Below are 19,136 nucleotides of genomic sequence, written 5' to 3'. Positions count from 1 at the left end.
GTTTGCATATGTTTGCAGACGTGGCATCTACTTTTGGCGCAGGGTCGGCAACCCAACCCAAGGTGGTTATGTGTTCTTGAGTGTACGATAATGTTTTGAATATTTTTCGGTCGTCTGTAGACTACGTGAGGGGGAGTAGTGAAAATTTTGGCGAGGCGCTCGCTTTGTTCGAGAATGTTGAAATGTTTTTTAAGGATTTTGGGGGATTACTTATGTAGGTGAGTACCCAATCGAAAATTCCACCAGGCCGTATGTGGTGTTAACACCAGAGTGGAAATTCAGACACGGTTCTGGTGTTTCCGGGCTGGTGTTTCCGGGCTGGTGTTTCCGGGCTGGTGTTCCCGGGCTGGTGTTCCCGGGCTGGTGTTTCCGGGCTGGTGTTTCTGGGCTGGTGTTTACGGGCTGGTGTTTCCGGGCTGGTGTTTCTGGGGCCGAGAAACCCACGTGGTTGTGCCTGGTGTTAACACCAGAAAATACGGTTTGGTGTCTCCGGGCTGGTGTTTCCGGGCTGATGTTTATGGGCATAAAAATCCACCAGGCCGTGACACCAGACGACGTTTCCATGCATGCAGGCATACAGGCTCGTATCACGAGCCTGGCATGTGCCCTGCTGCATTCGGTATGTATGGTGAGACGTAATGGTGCATTATATGGAGAAAGTTGCATAGGAAAAAATCCCATGCCACTTCTTGGATAAAGAAACATGCAATTTTCTATGCTTACGCAAGATGTTTATTTCGGAGGCCTCTGTCGCCGCAGCTCACAGGCTTTTTGGGACAACCACATTCGAATGTTTTTCGAGGCTTTGGCAACGTCCTCCTCTCCGTAGCCTTTTCGTGACGCGTAGTGCGTGAAAAACACTGCGTAGAAAAGAAAATGCACCATGAGTGTTAGAATGCCGCACATTTGGATCTCCGCACTAGTTAATTTAGCTGCGGTACATTAGAATGCAGCTGTAAACAAACAAAAAAATTTGAGGGGGCATTTAAGCTCTGCGGCTCACAGTTTTCTTTATTTAAGAGCCACCTCTCAAAACCAATCATTAATTTCACTGCTACCTGCCATGATGGGCAGTTTTCTCACAATCCAGTCAGGATGTTGTGATGATGCCACAACATATGGTCCTTTCTTCCACTAGCTGTCAAATTATCTGCTATCAAAATTCCTCAATTGCTTTCCCACTGTGAACAATAAACCTTTCAGGCATTATTTTCTTTTAAAAACACTTAAATATTTAATTTCATGGCTGAAGGTGGAAGCACAATATCAATCACACAGAATGTGTAACACTAACAGCAATCAATTTTTGCGGACACAGAGCACATTGAGTGAAAACTTTAGTCTGCTTACTAATAAATTTGAGAGTTAAACTGCAGTTAAATCACAGAACTAATAAATTTGAGAGTTAAACTGCAGTTAAATCACAGAACTAATAAATTTGAGAGTTAAACTGCAGTTAAATCATAGAGCAGAGAGCAAGATGACCGCATTCACCTTTCAGTGCATCAACTTTGTGGGGGGTGAGGGGCTGTTGAGGCGGCTTCTCTCCGCCTTGGGCGACGAAGCGGTTGGACAGTGTGCCCGTCACACTCCGCTTGGCGAGCCCTTCCGTCGACCAAATGGCAGTCGCGGCTCGCTTCACGAAGTGTGAGTCCTTGGGCACTGTCAACAATTGGTCGTACACCCCTTTGGCCAAATAGACCCCATTGGCCAGGTGAACCTGCATGAAATCAAACCAAACTACTTTCAACACCACTTCATAATGTGAAAAAACACACACAGCCATACAGCCCATAAAAACAGCTGCTTCAAGACAATATGTGTTCAGTGTAGGTTGGAATATAGCAGTTAATGCAGCACAAAAAAAAGGTTACGTCACTTTCCTATCTGCCCTCAGCTCATGACAATATTGCGGCCCCTGGCCAAGTAATAAAACAACAAAACAAGAAAAAGGTAGGCACTTCCAAGAAATTACAGTAATCAAAATTGGCCATGTTACGTCCACTGCAACACAAATGCCTCCCCCACGGATTTCCAATAACAAACATGAGGAATTCACAGCCCCAAATATTTTCAGAATGTGTCCCCTTACTAGCTGTCGAAGCTTTCACACTCGCAGACAACCAGCTATATACCACACATCTTGCCTAAATCAATACCCAGGTCCCATGCAAGTCTATTGTTAAGCTCGAATATTCCAAACCAAGAGTTGTGCTTCATTCCACACTGCTCTCGTCGCACCCGAGTGCACCTGACCACCATCTGGTTGGATTTTTGTTTGACTTCAATGGTTTCCGGCCTGTTTCAAAGAATGCCCTCCCACAAAAATTTTCTGTATTGACCAATTAATATTGGAGATATAGCTATCACAATAAAGAAATTTCGCTGCCTTCTGTTTTGGTTCCAGCAACTGAAAAGTGCAGTATTATCAAAGCACGCACACATACACTGCAAGCCATGAAAAGATGGAAGTACAGGTGTGTTTTTTGTTGCATTCCTACACTATCATTTAGAGGAACACGCAATATAAATTTGAGTTGGCATGCATCCCGTTATATTCTCAGAGACCACTCTCATTCAAAATGTGAGCTTTTATCAGCTAGAAAACACCAAAAAACGATGTACAGATGTTGCCACTAGCGGCCCAATTTATCCAGAGTACTTGTTTGTTTGTAATCTCTGAACATGGTCAGGGGACCTTTAATGTTATGGCTGTCACTGAAGGAATGAAGCTGCCTGAATAGTAATTGCCCGGCAAGTTTGTTGCTTGTGAATGTACTCTGCTTCTGCCACCTTGCCAGTGCCTGTGGCACAAGACACAAGAGTTTCATTGTCTCGCCTTCGCTATTATGTGAAACAACTAAGTGGTAACGTTACTACTAATATTAAATATTATTAAGCTGTATCTTTAACCATACCCTCCCATCCTCTGCTACTGTGCACACTTGTGTGCCTTCCCTGGTGGCGCCTTCCTCCTGGCTGCCCAAACCACCCTCTGTGAACTCCACATGAACCAGGGCTCCAGGAATGGGGCTCGGTGGGGGCTCAGAGGTGGCTGCAGGTGGAGAGGAGGGAGCTGGGAACACCTCAACCAAAGGGGCATCTTTTGCAGGCGCCCAGGTAGCAGCTGCCGATGTAGCAGCCATCAGTGACGAAGCTGCTGATGCCGCAGGTGCCGGTGCCGCAGGTGCCAATGCCGCATGTGCCAATGCCGCAGGTGCCAATGCCGCAGGTGCCAATGTCGCAGGTGGAACAGAAGCAGACGCCGCAGGTGCAGATGCAGCAGAGGCAAATGCAGCATGGGCAGGTGCAGCAGAGGCAAAAGCAGCACTGACAGATGCAGCCGCCACGGCCGCGGAAGGTGCAGACGCAGCAGGCAGTGCTGCAAAGGGTGGCACAGATGTAGGCCAATGAAAATAACTTCACCAACGATCATGGTTTTTTGTAATGCGAAATTTGAGCACAGCTTAATTTTTTTATGTATTGAGGCAGAAAACAGACAATACTTAAGCTACCCTCAAGAGTACAATGTGGAGCACTCACGCTTTATCCAGTGCAAGGCCTCTAAACTACAACACTGAAAGAACACTCCTCAGCGGTGCGGAGTGGAGCAGTACAACCCTTGCCTGGCTGCAGCGTCCTCTCCTGTGTTTACTGCTCTTTGCAAGAATGCATTGCAAGTTGGTCGCCTCAGTGCTTCAAAGAGAAATGTTGAAGCCACAGAGGACGAGTCTTGAGTCTTTGTTAGGAGTGGGCCGCGAGGCACATGTCCCGTATATTTATAATATTGTGTGCCTGTTCCCATGGTAAACGCCTCGCACTCCACAAACAGCCCTCATACACGCTCATGCATGTGCTGGTTGACAATTCGACTGCAGATTCATGCCCGACTCAAGTTTAGACGCAGTTTTGTGGTAGATGTTACACTGATTCCAACATAATCAGCCATGCATCTGTGCGAAAAGTGCCTCCAAAATAAGCTCCACTACAACCTTATCCCCCGTTATTCCTTCCCATAGCTTGGGATTTTTTGCGGCATGGCTCACTGCTGTGCCAAAAAATCTATCAGTTCGTGTCCCACAAGAAACTGCATGTTTAGATATGGCTTTGTCAGGTATTTATTTTTTTTTTAACACCTGAAGTAATGAATTTTAAATCTGACATTAATGGAAAGCTTGGTCTTATTCAACAAGCCAACATGACTGAGTGAACTACTAGCGTGTTGACTTTGTGAACAAATAAAAAACTGTGATTTATGGCTTAGCCACAATTTACAATTAATCCATGTCCCGAAGCGACACACAGGCTATGAGGGACACCGCAGTGGAGGGCTTCGGAATAACTTTGACCACATGGGGTTTTTAATGGGCAGACGTTGCAGAGTACACGGACCCTTTTTGTGTTCTGCCTCCTTCGAAACGCCGCCACCACGGCCAGGATTGAACACAGGTGTCCTGGCTAAGCAGCCAAGTGCCCTGACCACTCAGCCACCGAAGCAGGTACAACAATTATTGGTATGGTGTTTTAAAGCAAGGGAAGAGAGTAAAAGAGTAACACAAAAAGATTTGTCGGCAGTCATGGCTAGGTTAAATCCTTCAAAGTGAGAGCAAGTTGCTCTTCAGTCCGCAGATTTCAATATGCGCCGTAAGCTATTCCCCCCCTCCCACCCCAACACACACACACTTCCTTCTTAAACCACCCAAAAATTTTTCCAGGTTATGTGACCTGAAAACATTTAATCAATAAGCTTGACCAGCAGGAAATACAGGAAAAAAAACTCCTTATAAGGAGTGTACCATCAGCTGAGAGGAAGCGCAAGAGCTGGTGCTGCAGCTTGATGTTCAGCTGGCGCAGCTCCTCATTTTCCTTTCTCAGCTTCTGCACCTCTTTCTCTGCTGCTGTCTCCGTGCTAAGGTCGTCCGTTGCGGCCTGCTGCGCGAGCATCCGCAACTTTTTGATGTTTCGAACCTGCAGTAGTTAACACAGTGTCAAAACACATATTCACCCATATTGTCTTTAACATTATAAAAAAAATTAAATTTCTTTGGACACAAACTGCAGAAATGCTTGCATGTGAAACAACGTTACTGAAAACCTATTAAACATCACATTTCATTACAAGGTTCGGGTTTCAATTGCGCATACATACTTTATCACGTGCCAGGTCTCTTGGGCGTTTTGCGGGGCGCGCGACTGCCATGTGACACATGTGACACAACGTTACTGAAAACCTATTAAACATCACATTTCATTACAAGGTTCGGGTTTCAATTGCGCATACATACTTTATCACGTGCCAGGTCTCTTGGGCGTTTTGCGGGGCGCGCGACTGCCATGTGACACATGTGACACAACGTTACTGAAAACCTATTAAACATCACATTTCATTACAAGGTTCGGGTTTCAATTGCGCATACATACTTTATCACGTGCCAGGTCTCTTGGGCGTTTTGCGGGGCGCGCGACTGCGCCACGATGTCGTTGACCAGAAATATGTTGGTCCATTTCTTCTTTGGATTCTGGGAAGAAATCTCTTTTAGGAGTATGTTCGCACAATTTTCCATACATTGATTGTAATGATAAAATGCAAGATAATGTTTCCTGCACCAAGCCTTTTGCAGCAGCTTCTATTCTAAATTATTTAATTGACAGTGCCTATCTGGCCATCAGCCAGAATTCCCCCAACACTCATCAGAGACTGGCTGCTCAATTGAGTAGTCTGTCCTTTTTTTAAGAATGAATCATTTTCGCCACTGTTCAGCAGCAGTAACAAACATTACTATATGAAACTGCAGCCCCAGGCTTTTTTGTTTATGGGGGTTCAACGTCCCAAAGGAACTCAGGCTATGAGGGATACCGCAGTGAACGGCTTCAGAAATTTCGACCTCCTAGGGTTCTTTAATGTGCACTGACCGCACAGTACACGGGGGCCTCTAGAATTTCGCATTCATGTCAAGTTTTCAAGAAACAATGCAGAATCGACACTTCCTACCTAGTGTGGCGTGAGAACCTCTGTCACATTTGGCAGCTTTCTCGGCTACAGAGGTCTTCACAGTTTAATATTCAATACACGTAGCTAGGACATGGTCATCAACTGAGCTATAACCAAGAGCAGTGAAGTATACATTTTATGCTTCCGAACTAGTCCCAAGTGATACACCCCCCCCCCCCCCCCAAAAAAAAAGCAACGGGTTCACCCTGGGAAGACCAGCCACTCATCACTTGTACATAAGACAGTTCATTACTACAACTGAAGAATGCCTGGAGGGGCGCCAGTGAGAAAAAAAACGTATTCACGAGGCCCAGTTGATGGAGGTGCCGGGGTAATTTCAGCTGGGCGACTCTACCATCTACCGGACACTGCCAGATTAATTTCGTTACATCCATCAACATGCAACATGCTGCAAACAGGACGGAATTCGCAAACCTGCAAGTTGAACGTGAGAACTGCATAACAGCGGTGCGCGTTACGAAAGGCAGAAAAGCTCAAGAACACATTCCTATAGCCCTGACAAGCAAATTCGAGTGCTGTGCCGCCGTCAGCACGCCTAACAAAGCAACCACAGCTATCCATCGGCCGGCCGTTGGCCGTCCGTTTCGGATGTTCCGGACGGACATCGATTTCGGACGTCCGTTCCCGGATCTTTCTCGGATGTTTGCATATATGGCACATGCATACTTTCTTCGTGTCCGCGGGGCAATAAAATGAAAAAGCAACTGAAAGTACAGCGAGAATATTTTATTGTGACTGTACATCAGCACAGGACTGAGTTAATGTGAAGTGTGTAACTCCTCAATGAGACGTAAAACTTCGAGCGCACATCCATCTTCCTACTTCCATGATGAAGCAGAAGCGAACAGCTTTCTGCAAAAAATGAAAAGAAAAAGGTTAGTAATCAAGTCCACGCCAAATCTCAGTAGACCATGATAAATTCAAAAATGCTTGGCAACTTTGTTATTGGTATTCTCAACCCATTCTCAACAAGTCTCAACCCATCCGTAGCCCACACCACAGTATAGCCATAACATAACTCCAACTCTCCCGCGAGAGAATGTTACAGATCCTGCTCCGCTGTCATAAAAGTAATTCCCAAGCAGTGTACTGCACTTACCTCCGTAGGACATGCCGTAGGCAATCACACTAGGCCTTCTTTCATCCGAAGTCGGTGTAGTACGATATTCCAGCGTTCCAGGAGGGCTTCAGGCACTTGCCGCATCCTTCTAATTGTTCAAGTTACACACCACTTTCGTCCGCAGACTAAAAAAAGCCACACATTCTAGTAACAGAGCTCAAAAGGGGCACCACACTTCGCACCAAACCAGCAACGCCGCCATTACGCCGCTGCACTCTGTGGCTGATGGATTGGATTGGGCTGACTACAAGCTGCATTTATGATGATGATAGCGGAGTTAAACGGGAGTTTTGAATTTACAAGTGGTTTCAATCGCGTTTTACCACGGCTAGGGTGGCTACCACGGCGGACACGATGTCGCTACTGATTTTTATACGTTTTCTAGATGTAAATTAGTAATTGATTTACTGTAAATTTGTGTAGCACTCGCTCCTACCCTTAAATAAATTTAGTTCAGCAGTGGCCCTTGCACTGCAAGTATATGACTAGGGAATTGCGCGAATTTACAAAAGTCCTCAAGTCAAACCGTGTAGCTCATGGAAATAATTTCTCCAAAGCAGATATGCAGATATTAACGCAATTTCTCGCACACTAGCCAATAAAACTGACAAAATTTCCTTCGCGAATAAAATTTTCTAGGTTAAAAAAGCGAACTCTACAGTATACATACTCGAACGGCGCGACTTTTCTGTGTGAACAATTATAAAAAACTCTATACTCATATCCGGAGAATATACTCCACCGTACATCCCTCGGACGTACACCTTGTCTCTAATGCGGATAGACAAAAGCGGATACTGTCTGTACGTCCGGCGGATGTATGAATACGGATATCCGAAATCGGATTGTGCTCGTACGTCCGATGGACGTCCGATCTCGGCAAAGGACGTTCGGATCTAGCTCGTACGTCCGACGGATATCTGTGGTTGATTGGAGGAACGTTCGCTTGCGCGTCCTGCACTGATATTACAGCCTCTGAGCGCTGGGCGCAGAGTCCAAGGCCATACTGCACGGTATGTTTGCGGACGTTGGAGACAGCTCGTGCCCTGCTTCCACTTTAATTTTGTCTCAGACGCAGCGGCCGACGCCCAGCGGCACTAACGTCAGTGAAAGACAATCGCTCGAGCGTCTGTGTTCACGGCGGTACATACATAGAGGCTGAATGAAGTTTCAATATCAATCAACGAGGCACTGGAAATACACGGGTAGCTACAGCTGCCGCAAAGTAGAAATTACAAAAGTACTCAGACAGTAATAAAAGTGTTCTTACCTGTCATCTGTAGGATTTCCGCGTCGTAGTATCCGCCCTTTGTTTTGTCGTCCCCCTCCCAATAGACCTGATAGATATTTCCCGCCGCAAAATCTTCCGTGCTCTTTGGGTGGAAATTTTTCACAAGAACCGATGAAGTGACTTTTTTCACGTTGTCAAGCAGAAACTTCACGTAAATGTAAAACACCATTGCACTGATGCACACTCGGGAGCAAGTCACCAATGTCGCGCAGTATAGAACAAAAAGGATGTTGGAACGGTTGGAACAAACTATATCTACACGTTTTGACAACGTAATGGTGTTTGTGGCGCTGCAGTCTTGTCAAACAAAAAATTGCATGCTGATGAGACTGCTTTAGCGCGTTGCTCTGAAACAGATTGAGTTATCTGTAGATGTTGCAAATGTAGTAGTTAACTTTGTAAGCGCCACTTTCTTTTTGGCTAGATTGTAGCGTTTGCCTTGCTGGGAGAGGTGGGCACGCATTGAAGCTATAAAAAAAAAAGGAAAGGAGAGGCGGGCGTGCGGAATTTCCCGCGCAGTCTGTAGTCGCCTCCTTGGTTGTACGTTCCATCTGTCTTCAGTGTCGTTCTTGCACCTTATACAAGCCAACGCCTCATCTACTTGTACAAGCCTGTTACAAGCGTGCAAAGGAGGTGCTCCAACATGCCTCCCAAAAAACGCTACCGCGCCTATTTGGAGCCAAATGCGCTATCACTGAAAATTCCGCGGCAGACGACATGGAGCCGGCTGCAAAAGGAATCCGCTGCAACGTCTCAAGCACCGCAGGTAATTCACCGACTTGTTTACGTCATATGCTAGGGCCCATTCACTTTCTGCGGCGAAAAGTTTTACATTCCATGAACTCATAAAGAATCCGCAAGTGTTTTTTTTTTTTTTCCGAGCTGTGCAATGTTGCAAAAGCGACCTTTGCCATTAGGCTTGCGAGCCGTGAGGAGAAGCCCGCTTTTCAATGAATTTTTGAAGCAAAATGCGGGGCGAGCAAGTGCATATTTGTGGGTGTGGATGCGGAAAAGAGGTACGGGTCGCTGCGAAATAAAAGGCACTGCAGAAGTTGAGTGAAGTAGGGACAGCAAAGAAGGGCAAACGGGTGCTGGAGCTGGACAGCTCGAAACGCCGAGCACCGGCGGCACGGATCATGACGGCGCGGCTGCTGCTGTGCGTTGTGCGTGCGTTACCGTAATGGAGATTTGCTTCGCTAGACTGTGCCGCGCTCATTTGAAGCGTTGCCTTTTGAATAACTTGGACCTATTCGTTTATTCTGTATTTCAACTTGCCCCCCCCCCCCACCACACACACTTTTTTTTCTTTGTGAAAGGGGGGGGGGAGAAAGCTAAAGTCAGATTTTTTTCTTTTGCGGAATCGCGAGAACCTAGCGTCCTTACACCCACCGCAGGCAGTGGTCATGCTCTTACCTGCGCGGTAAGCATCTAAAGAGAGTTCCTGAAAAGGCGGAGCTTACATTGCTTACATGGCCTATCAACGTCCAAAATATTGTCTGTGATGGATGCAGACGGCTGATAGCAGAACGCAGCATGCAGAAATGAGAAACAGGGCTAGGAAACGGAAATGATGAATGTGATGAATGAAACCATGGCAAAAAAGTTTGTCGCATCAAAGATTGTGGCAGAAGAGCAAGGCAGCGCGGGTGTACAATGATCAGGAAAAAAAGCACTCCGCAGCATCGAATTAAGAGAAACAAGAAACAGAAGCAGAAGGAGAATGGTGAGGTGAAATGTGGATCGAAATATTGCGTTGTGAGGGCCTTTTGTAACATAGCCAGGCTGAAATACAGCCAAATAGCAGCCAAATTGGATGTAGCCGCCATCATTTGGGGACTTGAGCACAGGCGCCAATGAAAACTGCTGCGTATAGAAGAGTTCATCAACATAAATGCAGTCAAACACGAACTCCAACTGAACACTATAAATGTGTGAGAGGTGTCGACTACATCGGCATATGTGGCAAACATGAGTTTACGTGTCGTGCAATTCTGCTCTGACATCATCTGTGAGCAGCACGGATTGCACTGATACTTTTTAAAGCCCGTAGTAATTTTTATGGAAAATTCCTGTGCATACCAGTAAGAATGACAAAAAGTAAAAACACTGAGCCCTCAACATATCGGATCTCTCAGGTCTCTCTCTTTGTCCAGCAGAACACCGGTTCAGACAAATCTTCTCATGTCAGTGTGTGAAGCTCACTTTATAGCACTGTGAGAGCTGGAGCCGGTCACTTGGTCAGCATCTTATCACAGCCAATGGCAGAGTTGTGTGCAGTGGACGCAATTACAACTGCTGCCCTCTCACATCCATTCCCATTTCGTCAGCTGGAATAGTCTCAAATGCTCAATCTGGGTAAAGAACAAGCGGTGTGAGGATGGAGCAGCAATTCAGCATTAATTGGGCTCACATCATGCCATGATAAGATGCTGACCCACTAATCGGCCAGATTTCTCAAAGCATGCCACTCGGGCTTTCGTCACTGTCTGATAATACATTCCTCTTTTGTTTATTCTTTGCAGTTAGCTGCAGTAAATGAGGTACCAAGAGGGGACGCTGAGGTTACAGACGAACAAACTGAGAGTGAAGAATGTCTGCTGCCACTACCTCAGCTCTCTGAACAAGCAGGAAGTGCTGCCTCTTTTAACCAGAATGCTGAGCAGGGAGACCCTGATGTGTATGCGGAAGCTGACGACCCAGATGATGATCTTTCTGATTTCATCGCAGCCAACTCAAAGACGACTCTTCCTGGCCAGTCCACAACTCGACTGCAAGCCATGCTCCTGATATTATCATTTGTTGTGGCAGCTAAGCTACCATGGACACAAGTTGACAGCTTGCTCAAGCTTCTGAACGCCCTCTTTGCTGAAGAGGTTTTTCCTTCAACCAAATATGGTTTTCGAAAACTGTGGAGGCTTCAGCAGTCAAAAATGGTGAGCATTCATGCCTTCTGCCCGACTTGCCAGTTCTTAATTGATGGCAATGGTACCAGCCACTGGCGTTGCCGAATTTGTTCAGAAGTTGCAAGCCTAGGAGAGGTTTTGAAGAAGGGGAGCTTTTTCATCACTCTTAACTTGAAGCGACAACTGCAACAGCTCCTGAAACGCATGGGCAAAATAGTTGGAAGCAACCTGCTTCAGCTTGCTTCATCATGCCCAGAGGCTTTCACCGATATCACAGATGGCCTGCTCTACAAGAAAGTTCGCAGCGACCACAAAATGAAGTGGAGTGACCTAACTTTGACGATGAATACTGATGGTGCACCGGTATTTAAGTCAAGCAAAGGTTCTGTGTGGCCAATACAAGTTGCCCTCAATGAGCTTCCCGTTCCTCTGCGGTGGAAGAATATTTTGGTTGGAGCAGTGTGGTTCGGCAAGGAGCATCCACCTGCACATCTCTTCATGAAAACCTTTGTGGACAAGTTCCAAGAGGTTGGCAGCCTGATGTGGACCTTTGCTGATCAAGTTGTGGAGTCTGCAGTCAGAATTGTGTGCTGCTGTGTCGACTCACCGGCCAGAGCTGCTTTGCTCAATGCAAAGCAGTACAACGGGTACTACGGCTGCACTTGGTGTCTTAACAAGGGAACTTTAGTTGACGGTGAGACTCCTGCTTTCATTCAGTCTTATGAAGGACACAGATATACAGCATATGTTTTACATGGCAGATTGGTTGCCAGCGGTAAAAGTAAGGAATAACAGCCTACTTGGCTAGTTGGATGTTTTATACTTTGCCGGTGTTATATTCATGTTTTTAATTATTTTCATTTGTTCTTTACTACTGCTTTGATCTGTGCGGCATGAAGTGAGTTTTGATTTTAATGATTTGTTGTGTTTTTGTTGTAGGCACAGTAAAGTACACGTTTGAAGGCGGTGCCATGGTTGAAAGGTCCCACGACACTGTGCTGTCAGCCATGTCCCTTGCAGTTACAAGAAAGTGCTCTGTCGATGGAGTGAAGGGGCCATCTCCAGTTACGAAGCTAGGAACATTGGACTTGGTCTGGGGCTTCCCTCCCGATTATATGCATTGTGTCCTGGAGGGTGTGACTGCACAAATGACAGAGCTTTGGCTGTCTGCAACTGGGAAGCCTTGGTATGTAGGAAATAGAATTGCCGAGCTAAATCAGCGTATATTGAAAGCACGGCCACCAATAAGCTTCTCGAGACTGCCAAGGCCAATTTCAGAGAGGGCATTCTGGAAAGCCACAGAATGGAATTATTGGTTGCTATACTACAGTGTGCCATGCCTTCAAAACATTCTGCCAGATAGATATATTAGGCATTTTTCTTTGCTGGTAGAAGGCATTTTTATGCTGCTGAGAGAAAGTGTTGAACGCAGTGACACTTTTATTGCAGAAAGGTTGCTGAAACAGTTTGTGGAGGAAGTGAAAATATTTTATGATGAAAGTGCGCAAACATTCAATGTTCATCAACTTCTACATCTGGCGAAATCTGTTAGGATGACAGGTCCACTGTGGGCCACGTCAACCTTCCCATTTGAAGGGGGCAACGGGGACATCTTGAAGCTTGTGTCTGCTGCGAAAGGGGTTCCTCGGCAAATATCAGAAAGATTCATTATGAATGGAGTTCTAAATTCTTTGAAACGTCTGGTACCTCTTCCTCCATTTTTGAAAAAGCAGCAGGAGCTAATTTCAGGTAAAATTTCTAAACAGCACAAATCTAGTGTCTTAGGTGCAGCTTTGCCACCTTGTGTCTATGAAGAACCCATCCAAATACTGTTGAGGCAAAACATTGGTTCCGAGGCATGCGTAAGTGAGTACCTTAGAGCTCGTGTCAAGGGGTTCACTGTACACAGCGCCCATTATCAACAAGCAGAAAGAACATGTTCATGCTACCTGGAAGCAAGTAACGGCAAACTTGTTAAAATTCTCAAGGTGTTTGCTGCTGACAGCAAAATCTTGCTGTTGTGTCAAGAATTGATTACTGAAGTGTTTGAGCTGCCCTTTTTGTTCAGAATCGAGCACCCTCCATTTGGCATCGCTCTCTGCATGCTTTGCGAAGAAAGCGTTGTTTCATCTTGTGTGCTTGTGGAACAAGAGAGCACATTCTTAGTGAAGATGCCTAATCTTCATGAAAGTGATTAGTCATTTTCAGTACCATGAGGGAACAGCATGAAAATATTCTTGAGTAAGACACTTGTATCCCACTTGCTTCAAATGCTGTCAAATGGGAAAATGCCGCCCCTGTGCACCATATTTTTGCATGCTGGATACTACCGAGCTATGAAACAAACCATTCAGCATATTTTTAACTTTTAGGCCTCCTTGGTGTTATGTTTTTACAAGCACGGGCGTACAGTTCGACACGGCCCACTTTTGCAGGGAAACAAAAATAAACTTCTTCAGCTTTTGAGCTTTTTTCATCGGTGAACTGCAACATAATACTTCTTGAAGCAAGTTTCAGTGTACAAGCAAGTCGTCTTATACATCCAAAAGACTGCGGTATGGATATTTACCATATTTGAGGTCTTTTTATGAAGTGATTGCTACAGCTCTGTTCCTCTCTTTTTCTACAAAACCAGTGGTCAAAACTGGTTCAAAGCGATGTCATTCTGAGCACAGTTTTACGATATGTATGCAGCATGTGAGACACGAATACAGCTTTGTGAAAAATGCAAAAATGATGATGCTGATCTTTTCGACATAGACAAAATACCCTTTGCCCAGTCTGTTGCACATCTTACTCATAGCAGTTTCACTCATTCACTTTTTCACTGATCTCCATTTATGATTGTGGCCAACTTGCTATTGCGTTTTACAAAATTCAAAATGTCATGAAACTTGGCAGCACATTGCAAGGTACCTAGTTAGTGTTGTTTGAGGTTGCAGCGTGTTGCATTATCATTAACACACTGTCTTGTTTGTTGTGCATGTTCACTGTCACATGGCAGTGGCATCCAGTACACTGTCTTGTGCATGTTCAGCAAGAAAATGTTTCGATAGGCATGTTTTTCTTTGCATTTGCCAACACGTCAACACATACATGCTTCAATGGCAGCTTAGTACAAAATTCACACACGTACTTGCCAACTGTCTCCATCAAGGGAACACGTAGCCTTAAATATTGAGCCCGCTGGACAGACCAACCAAAGCATGAATGCTCCTGCAGTGCCGTGTTTCACATGAGGTTCGGAACTTAGTATTCGGAGAAGCCTTTGCCCCAAAGTATATGCAGTTTAGCTGATGATTTCTCTACAAGATGTATCCCTATATATATGACTTAGCAACCCGAATGAGCCAGCTTTTTTGTAAGTGTTCATTTCTGTTAAATGAACACACTTATCAGGGACTGTTATCTCTGTGTTTTCAATCTGTTCCGAGTTCATGAACAGTTCTTTGAAGCAGTTCTCATGCATTCGTTTATATCCAGTGAAAACTGCACCCATTTATTTTTATTCTTTGCTTACTTAAGCTGGCTAACCTGACTGACATTGTATCCTGTGATATGAAGCCCTTTTTTATATAATATTGTGCCTTATTAAGTAATGTCAAGTTGCGGTGTACTGTCTTGTGCATTATTTGCTGCTCTGCTGCTCAGCACGAGTTTTTTGATTCTTGTCCTTCATGCTTCGAAGTAGGCATTGTCATGAAAAACAGCAACTTATGCTGAAGATGTTCTCTACAGTGTATTTGCACTTCCTTTGCACCTTTCCATAGCCTTCAGTGGTAATGTACAGCGGGGAATTTTTTCAGTGCATGTAACTTTGGAAGGGCATTGTTTTCCAAGACCCTTTATATAATGATATGTAAAATGTCTTTTGCTTGTTTTTTTTTTACCTACATGTGCTGACCTTGAGACTTTGTTTGGCTGTTGATGAAAAAGTTGTCTGGGGCATCTCACCTAGCGGGTGTTAAAACAAGTAAACTAGTAGCAAAATGCTCCTTTTAGCAGCTATGCAATTGGTGGTGTTTGGTCAGTGCACGAAATAATCGTTGGCCATTTAAACTTGATAGTTCACATTCTCTTCATCTCTTAACAATGTACAGCTCTCATGTCAGTCAGAAAATTAAGCTCTTACAGGCAGAATCTATAGCACAGGGGGAGCTTAGGACGTTTTCGGCTGTTTTGCCGTGTAGCACTTTTTACTGTTGCCAACTCAGCCATGCCTGTTCCTGTCTTGCTGTTCCTTATGGTTTCTGGCATTGCGTCGATGAGCAAATGCACAGTGCTGTGTGAAGTTGTCTTCAAATGCCCTTGCAAAATTTGTTATCAACTGAGCTGCCATTTGCTGTTGTGCTTAATGCAGCTGGCAGCACTTCAGTACTTTCCTACCTGCCCGTCAAGTATTGTGTCTGCACAAAAGCCCACCTCCTTATCACCATTCTGATTCCAGTAATTTCATTGCCTTGATCACTGTGAAAGGCACTGTGGAAGCTGCCTGGCTGTATGAAAGGCCCCACATTGCTACAATTCAGGGGAATGAATTGATGGTGTTCTTTTGTGATGCTTTCAGGGGCACTTTCCCAAATGCCCATTTCGCGAAGGCACTACTGCAACTCTGAAACGAAGGAGTTCTATGCTGAATTTTGAGAATAAATGTGTTTTAATTTCTTTCAAGCTTTAGTTCAACCTGCTGTCATGCCTTTATGTTTTCATAGTCACACCAGATACAAATTTTTTGTTGTCCTGGCTGATATGAGCATTTAACTATACCTGGAAGCTAAAAAAGTGTGCCTTTTTTGTCCACATAATAAACAGACTGCCATTCATACTTAGTGTAATAGTAATAAATACTAAATTATATGCTGTATGATATGCAAATGCACCTCACAATTTACCTTGGACTTTTTTACGGTTTGACTGTGGTGTGAAGACATGAACACCCATAGTTGCAACAATGGACTATGCAATTAAGCAGGACAGAAATCTTTCATTAATCTCAGTAAGTACCAAACCAACCTACATGTTGGTCAGTGCATGAAATAATCCTTGGCCACATGTCTGGCATGTGCCTGAGATTGTATCTGGTACATCATGCAAACTAGAATGAACCGAACAGATCTTTTTGGTGGCGCTCGGCTCCCGCACATGAATACAGCAACAGGTCTGGTGTGCTTGAGCTGGATCATATACGCCAGATGACTCGAAACCAGTCTAGTGTACGTGCACACCAGACGACATGAAACCAGTCTAGTGTGCACACCAGACGACATGAAACCAGTCTGGTGTGCACATCAGACAACACCACACCGGTCTGGTGTGCACACCAGACACCACCACACCGGTCTGGTGTGCACACCAGCACCACCAGGCTGGTCTGGTGTGCACACCAGACCGGTGTGGTGTGCACACCAGCCACACCAGGAAATCCTGGTGTTAACACCAGAACACACCAGAACAGTCTGGTAGATTTTTCAACTGGGTACCAAGTGTGCCCGGTGATCTGTCTCTTCACTGTGTCGACGTCCATTTAGTATTTCATCTCGGTTGAGTTTAGATGCCCTTTCAATTGCATCGTCGACAATGGCGGGGGGATATCTTTCTTGGTGAGGACTTCTGGCATGCGATTGGAATTTCTCACTAAGTCTTTTCTCCTTTTTTTCTTTTCTCCCCGCGACCGCATACGTGGGTGGCGGGCGACGACATTTACCCTCCCCGCTCCCTGTCCCGTTACTGTATTTTTTGTTATTTTTTTCTTTTTTTCTCTTCCCTGAGCCGTTCTTCCCGCTGCATCGTCGGCCTGTTTTGGGTCATGTCTCGAACACCTGTACAGATGAAGACCCTCTAAGAAGAGAAGCAACAACCATGTAACTTCAGTCTTGAAAAAGGAGAGGCTCTGTCCGAAACGTCGACTCCCAATAAACGTTTACTTAAAAGAAGCGTTTCTCAATTTCGCATCTTATTTAAACTAGCAACCAAGTACGTTTATCTTATTGTGCTACATCTCCTAGATGGCTGCTAGCAACGCTTCTAATACAGTTTTTTGGAAATGAGCAGTAATTGGAGATTCCCGGACTAAACACCTCTTTAACCACTTCGACCGCTCGAATCGGTGCTCTCCGGCATGTATCAGTCAGCCCGGTGCGAAGATCAACGACATTCGGAACCTGCTGGACTTTGTGCCTCCATCGGTGAGCGGATTTATACTACATTTGGGGACTAATGACCTAAACAGCGACGACATCCGGACTGCGATTGAGCGGTACGCCGAGGCCTTTAACATCATCCGCTGGGAACGGCCTGAAGTGCAAGTCACCTACGCAACATTAGTTCTGCCACGCGCCCCAAACCGCCGGCGACGCTCTAGCAACTGGCGGTCAGTGGACAGTTTCAATGGCCGGGCTGAGAGCTTCAATCGCCAACTGGTTGAACTTTGTCATCGAGAACACAATGTGTTTCTTCTTAACCACTCTCTAGAGGTCTTTCCCCCAATCAGTGTACTCGCTGCAGATGAAGTGCATCCAAGTTTCCGTGGGGTTTCGGTGTTGGCGTGGCAGATTTACAACCTGCTCCTCGACTACCATCGGCATCGCCTGACAAAGTGGCAGGACCATCTAATGACAACAGATGAGTATACCCACCCCACCATGGAGCATCCCACTCGACAAGCTCCTAGCTACTCGGAGGTCGTCACCAGCCGCCCGAAAAAGGACGAACAAAGAGAAAACTCCCCAACCACACCTCAGATGCATCGACAGGTGGAGGAGCATCGAACACCTGGGTGTCGGGCCAAGATGCCACAACAGCACCCAAGGCTCTCGCGCGATGGAGACAGTACGACATCACCTGTGACCCACCGCCGAGCCCTACTTCCAACACCAACGCGGCCACCTTTTTCCCTATGTGGATAGCAACACGATACCCGCTACCTCCTCCAGGGAAGCTACACGAAACAGAACCACCGAGAGACCCGAGTTAACAAGAGTCCTACGCAACGGACCCCACCAGCAGCAACCTCCATCCAAGGCTAACCACCAAGATACACCAACCTTCAGCACAGAAACCCACCGAAAACAGCACGAGGACTCCAGCAAGCCCCGGCGCAGCCTCAGGCCATCCAGACCAGGCACAGCGACAAACGCCTTCCACGGTGGAAGGCCACATGGGTGCCGCCACCATCTCGAGACCGGAAATCCCAAGCACCCCTCTGTCTCGCTACCATCTCCGAAAGCGCTGTGGTTCCGCACAACGCGTTCGTCAACACTGACAATCAGGCCGCGTGAGTGCGCCGACTCTCTGTTTCTCACCCTACCGACAGCCCTCCTCAAATAATTCCAAATTTTTAAAGTTGAGAAAAATCGTGGATAAACGAATAAGGCACGAACTCCATATATATAGCCTAAAGATCTATATGCAATCTAAAATCGCACCAAAAGGTTTACAAATTTCACTAACGCTATCAATGGGTAACCTGTGTGATGAGGAAAAAGATAATTGGAATCGTGTACTAGAATCTGCCTCTTTGGATTTGCTTGGAGTTACGATTGGCCATTTTGAGAGGGTCTTGGGGGCTCTGAAAAAAGAAGAGAGTCGTGCTCGTCAACACATTCCCCTAACCGCGCCTGAGGCCACCGAACTTACGCTCTTTGAGGAAAAGAGAACCAGTGAGGTACGCGAGATAAAACGAAAAAAATTCATTAGGGACGGGATTCCACACTTCGCGTGGACAAACCCAGCTGAACGCGAAGAATCCGAAACGAAGGCAGCTACTAATAATCACCCCATTGTTACGGCAAACCCCAACAACAAATTCAA

At 45.8% G+C, this 19,136-nt stretch overlaps 3 protein-coding genes across 3 annotated transcripts; 1 reads left to right on the top strand and 2 right to left on the bottom strand.

The window, feature by feature from the left end:
• Nucleotides 1-730: 730 nt before the first annotated feature.
• On the bottom strand, nucleotides 731-1,764 carry LOC149327415 (BEN domain-containing protein 5-like). Its single transcript, XM_089562332.1, has 2 exons — nucleotides 1,495-1,764; nucleotides 731-860 (listed from the first exon to the last, which is right to left on the bottom strand). Exons 1-2 carry the CDS (start codon nucleotides 1,724-1,726, stop codon nucleotides 733-735), a joined length of 360 nt encoding a protein of 119 aa, XP_089418458.1. The 5' UTR covers nucleotides 1,727-1,764; the 3' UTR covers nucleotides 731-732.
• Nucleotides 1,765-4,655: 2,891 nt separating this feature from the next.
• LOC149327414 (uncharacterized) lies at nucleotides 4,656-7,209 on the bottom strand. The gene is made up of 3 exons (XM_089562713.1): nucleotides 7,113-7,209; nucleotides 5,422-5,519; nucleotides 4,656-4,968 (listed from the first exon to the last, which is right to left on the bottom strand). The coding sequence occupies exons 1-3, from the start codon at nucleotides 7,123-7,125 to the stop codon at nucleotides 4,717-4,719; spliced, it is 363 nt and encodes a 120-aa protein (XP_089418839.1). The 5' UTR covers nucleotides 7,126-7,209; the 3' UTR covers nucleotides 4,656-4,716.
• Nucleotides 7,210-8,931: 1,722 nt separating this feature from the next.
• Nucleotides 8,932-18,604, top strand: LOC149327413 (uncharacterized). Its single transcript, XM_089564869.1, has 5 exons — nucleotides 8,932-9,190; nucleotides 10,947-12,021; nucleotides 12,267-12,658; nucleotides 17,879-18,155; nucleotides 18,399-18,604. The coding sequence occupies exons 1-5, from the start codon at nucleotides 9,068-9,070 to the stop codon at nucleotides 18,602-18,604; spliced, it is 2,073 nt and encodes a 690-aa protein (XP_089420995.1). The 5' UTR covers nucleotides 8,932-9,067.
• Nucleotides 18,605-19,136: the final 532 nt, after the last annotated feature.

Source organism: Amblyomma mixtum, chromosome 10 (genome assembly GCF_055824585.1).
Source record: "Amblyomma mixtum isolate Tamu chromosome 10, ASM5582458v1, whole genome shotgun sequence".
Taxonomy (NCBI): Eukaryota; Metazoa; Arthropoda; class Arachnida; order Ixodida; family Ixodidae; genus Amblyomma; species Amblyomma mixtum.
Note: the sequence above shows the minus strand (reverse complement) of the source record. Positions and strands in the feature narration are given on the sequence as shown.

Coding starts and splice junctions, on each gene's coding strand:
- LOC149327413 (XM_089564869.1), top strand. CDS start 9,068: ATGCCTCCCAAAAAACGCTACCGCGCCTATTTGGAGCCAAATGCGCTA. Junction 9,191..10,946: donor CAACGTCTCAAGCACCGCAG/GTAATTCACCGA, acceptor TATTCTTTGCAG/TTAGCTGCAGTAAATGAGGT. Junction 12,659..17,878: donor ATTGGTTGCTATACTACAGT/GTGCCATGCCTT, acceptor TTGGCGTGGCAG/ATTTACAACCTGCTCCTCGA.
- LOC149327415 (XM_089562332.1), bottom strand. CDS start 1,726: ATGCAGGTTCACCTGGCCAATGGGGTCTATTTGGCCAAAGGGGTGTAC. Junction 861..1,494: donor CAAAGTTGATGCACTGAAAG/GTGAATGCGGTC, acceptor TTTTCTACGCAG/TGTTTTTCACGCACTACGCG.
- LOC149327414 (XM_089562713.1), bottom strand. Junction 4,969..5,421: donor GAGACCTGGCACGTGATAAA/GTATGTATGCGC, acceptor TAACTACTGCAG/GTTCGAAACATCAAAAAGTT.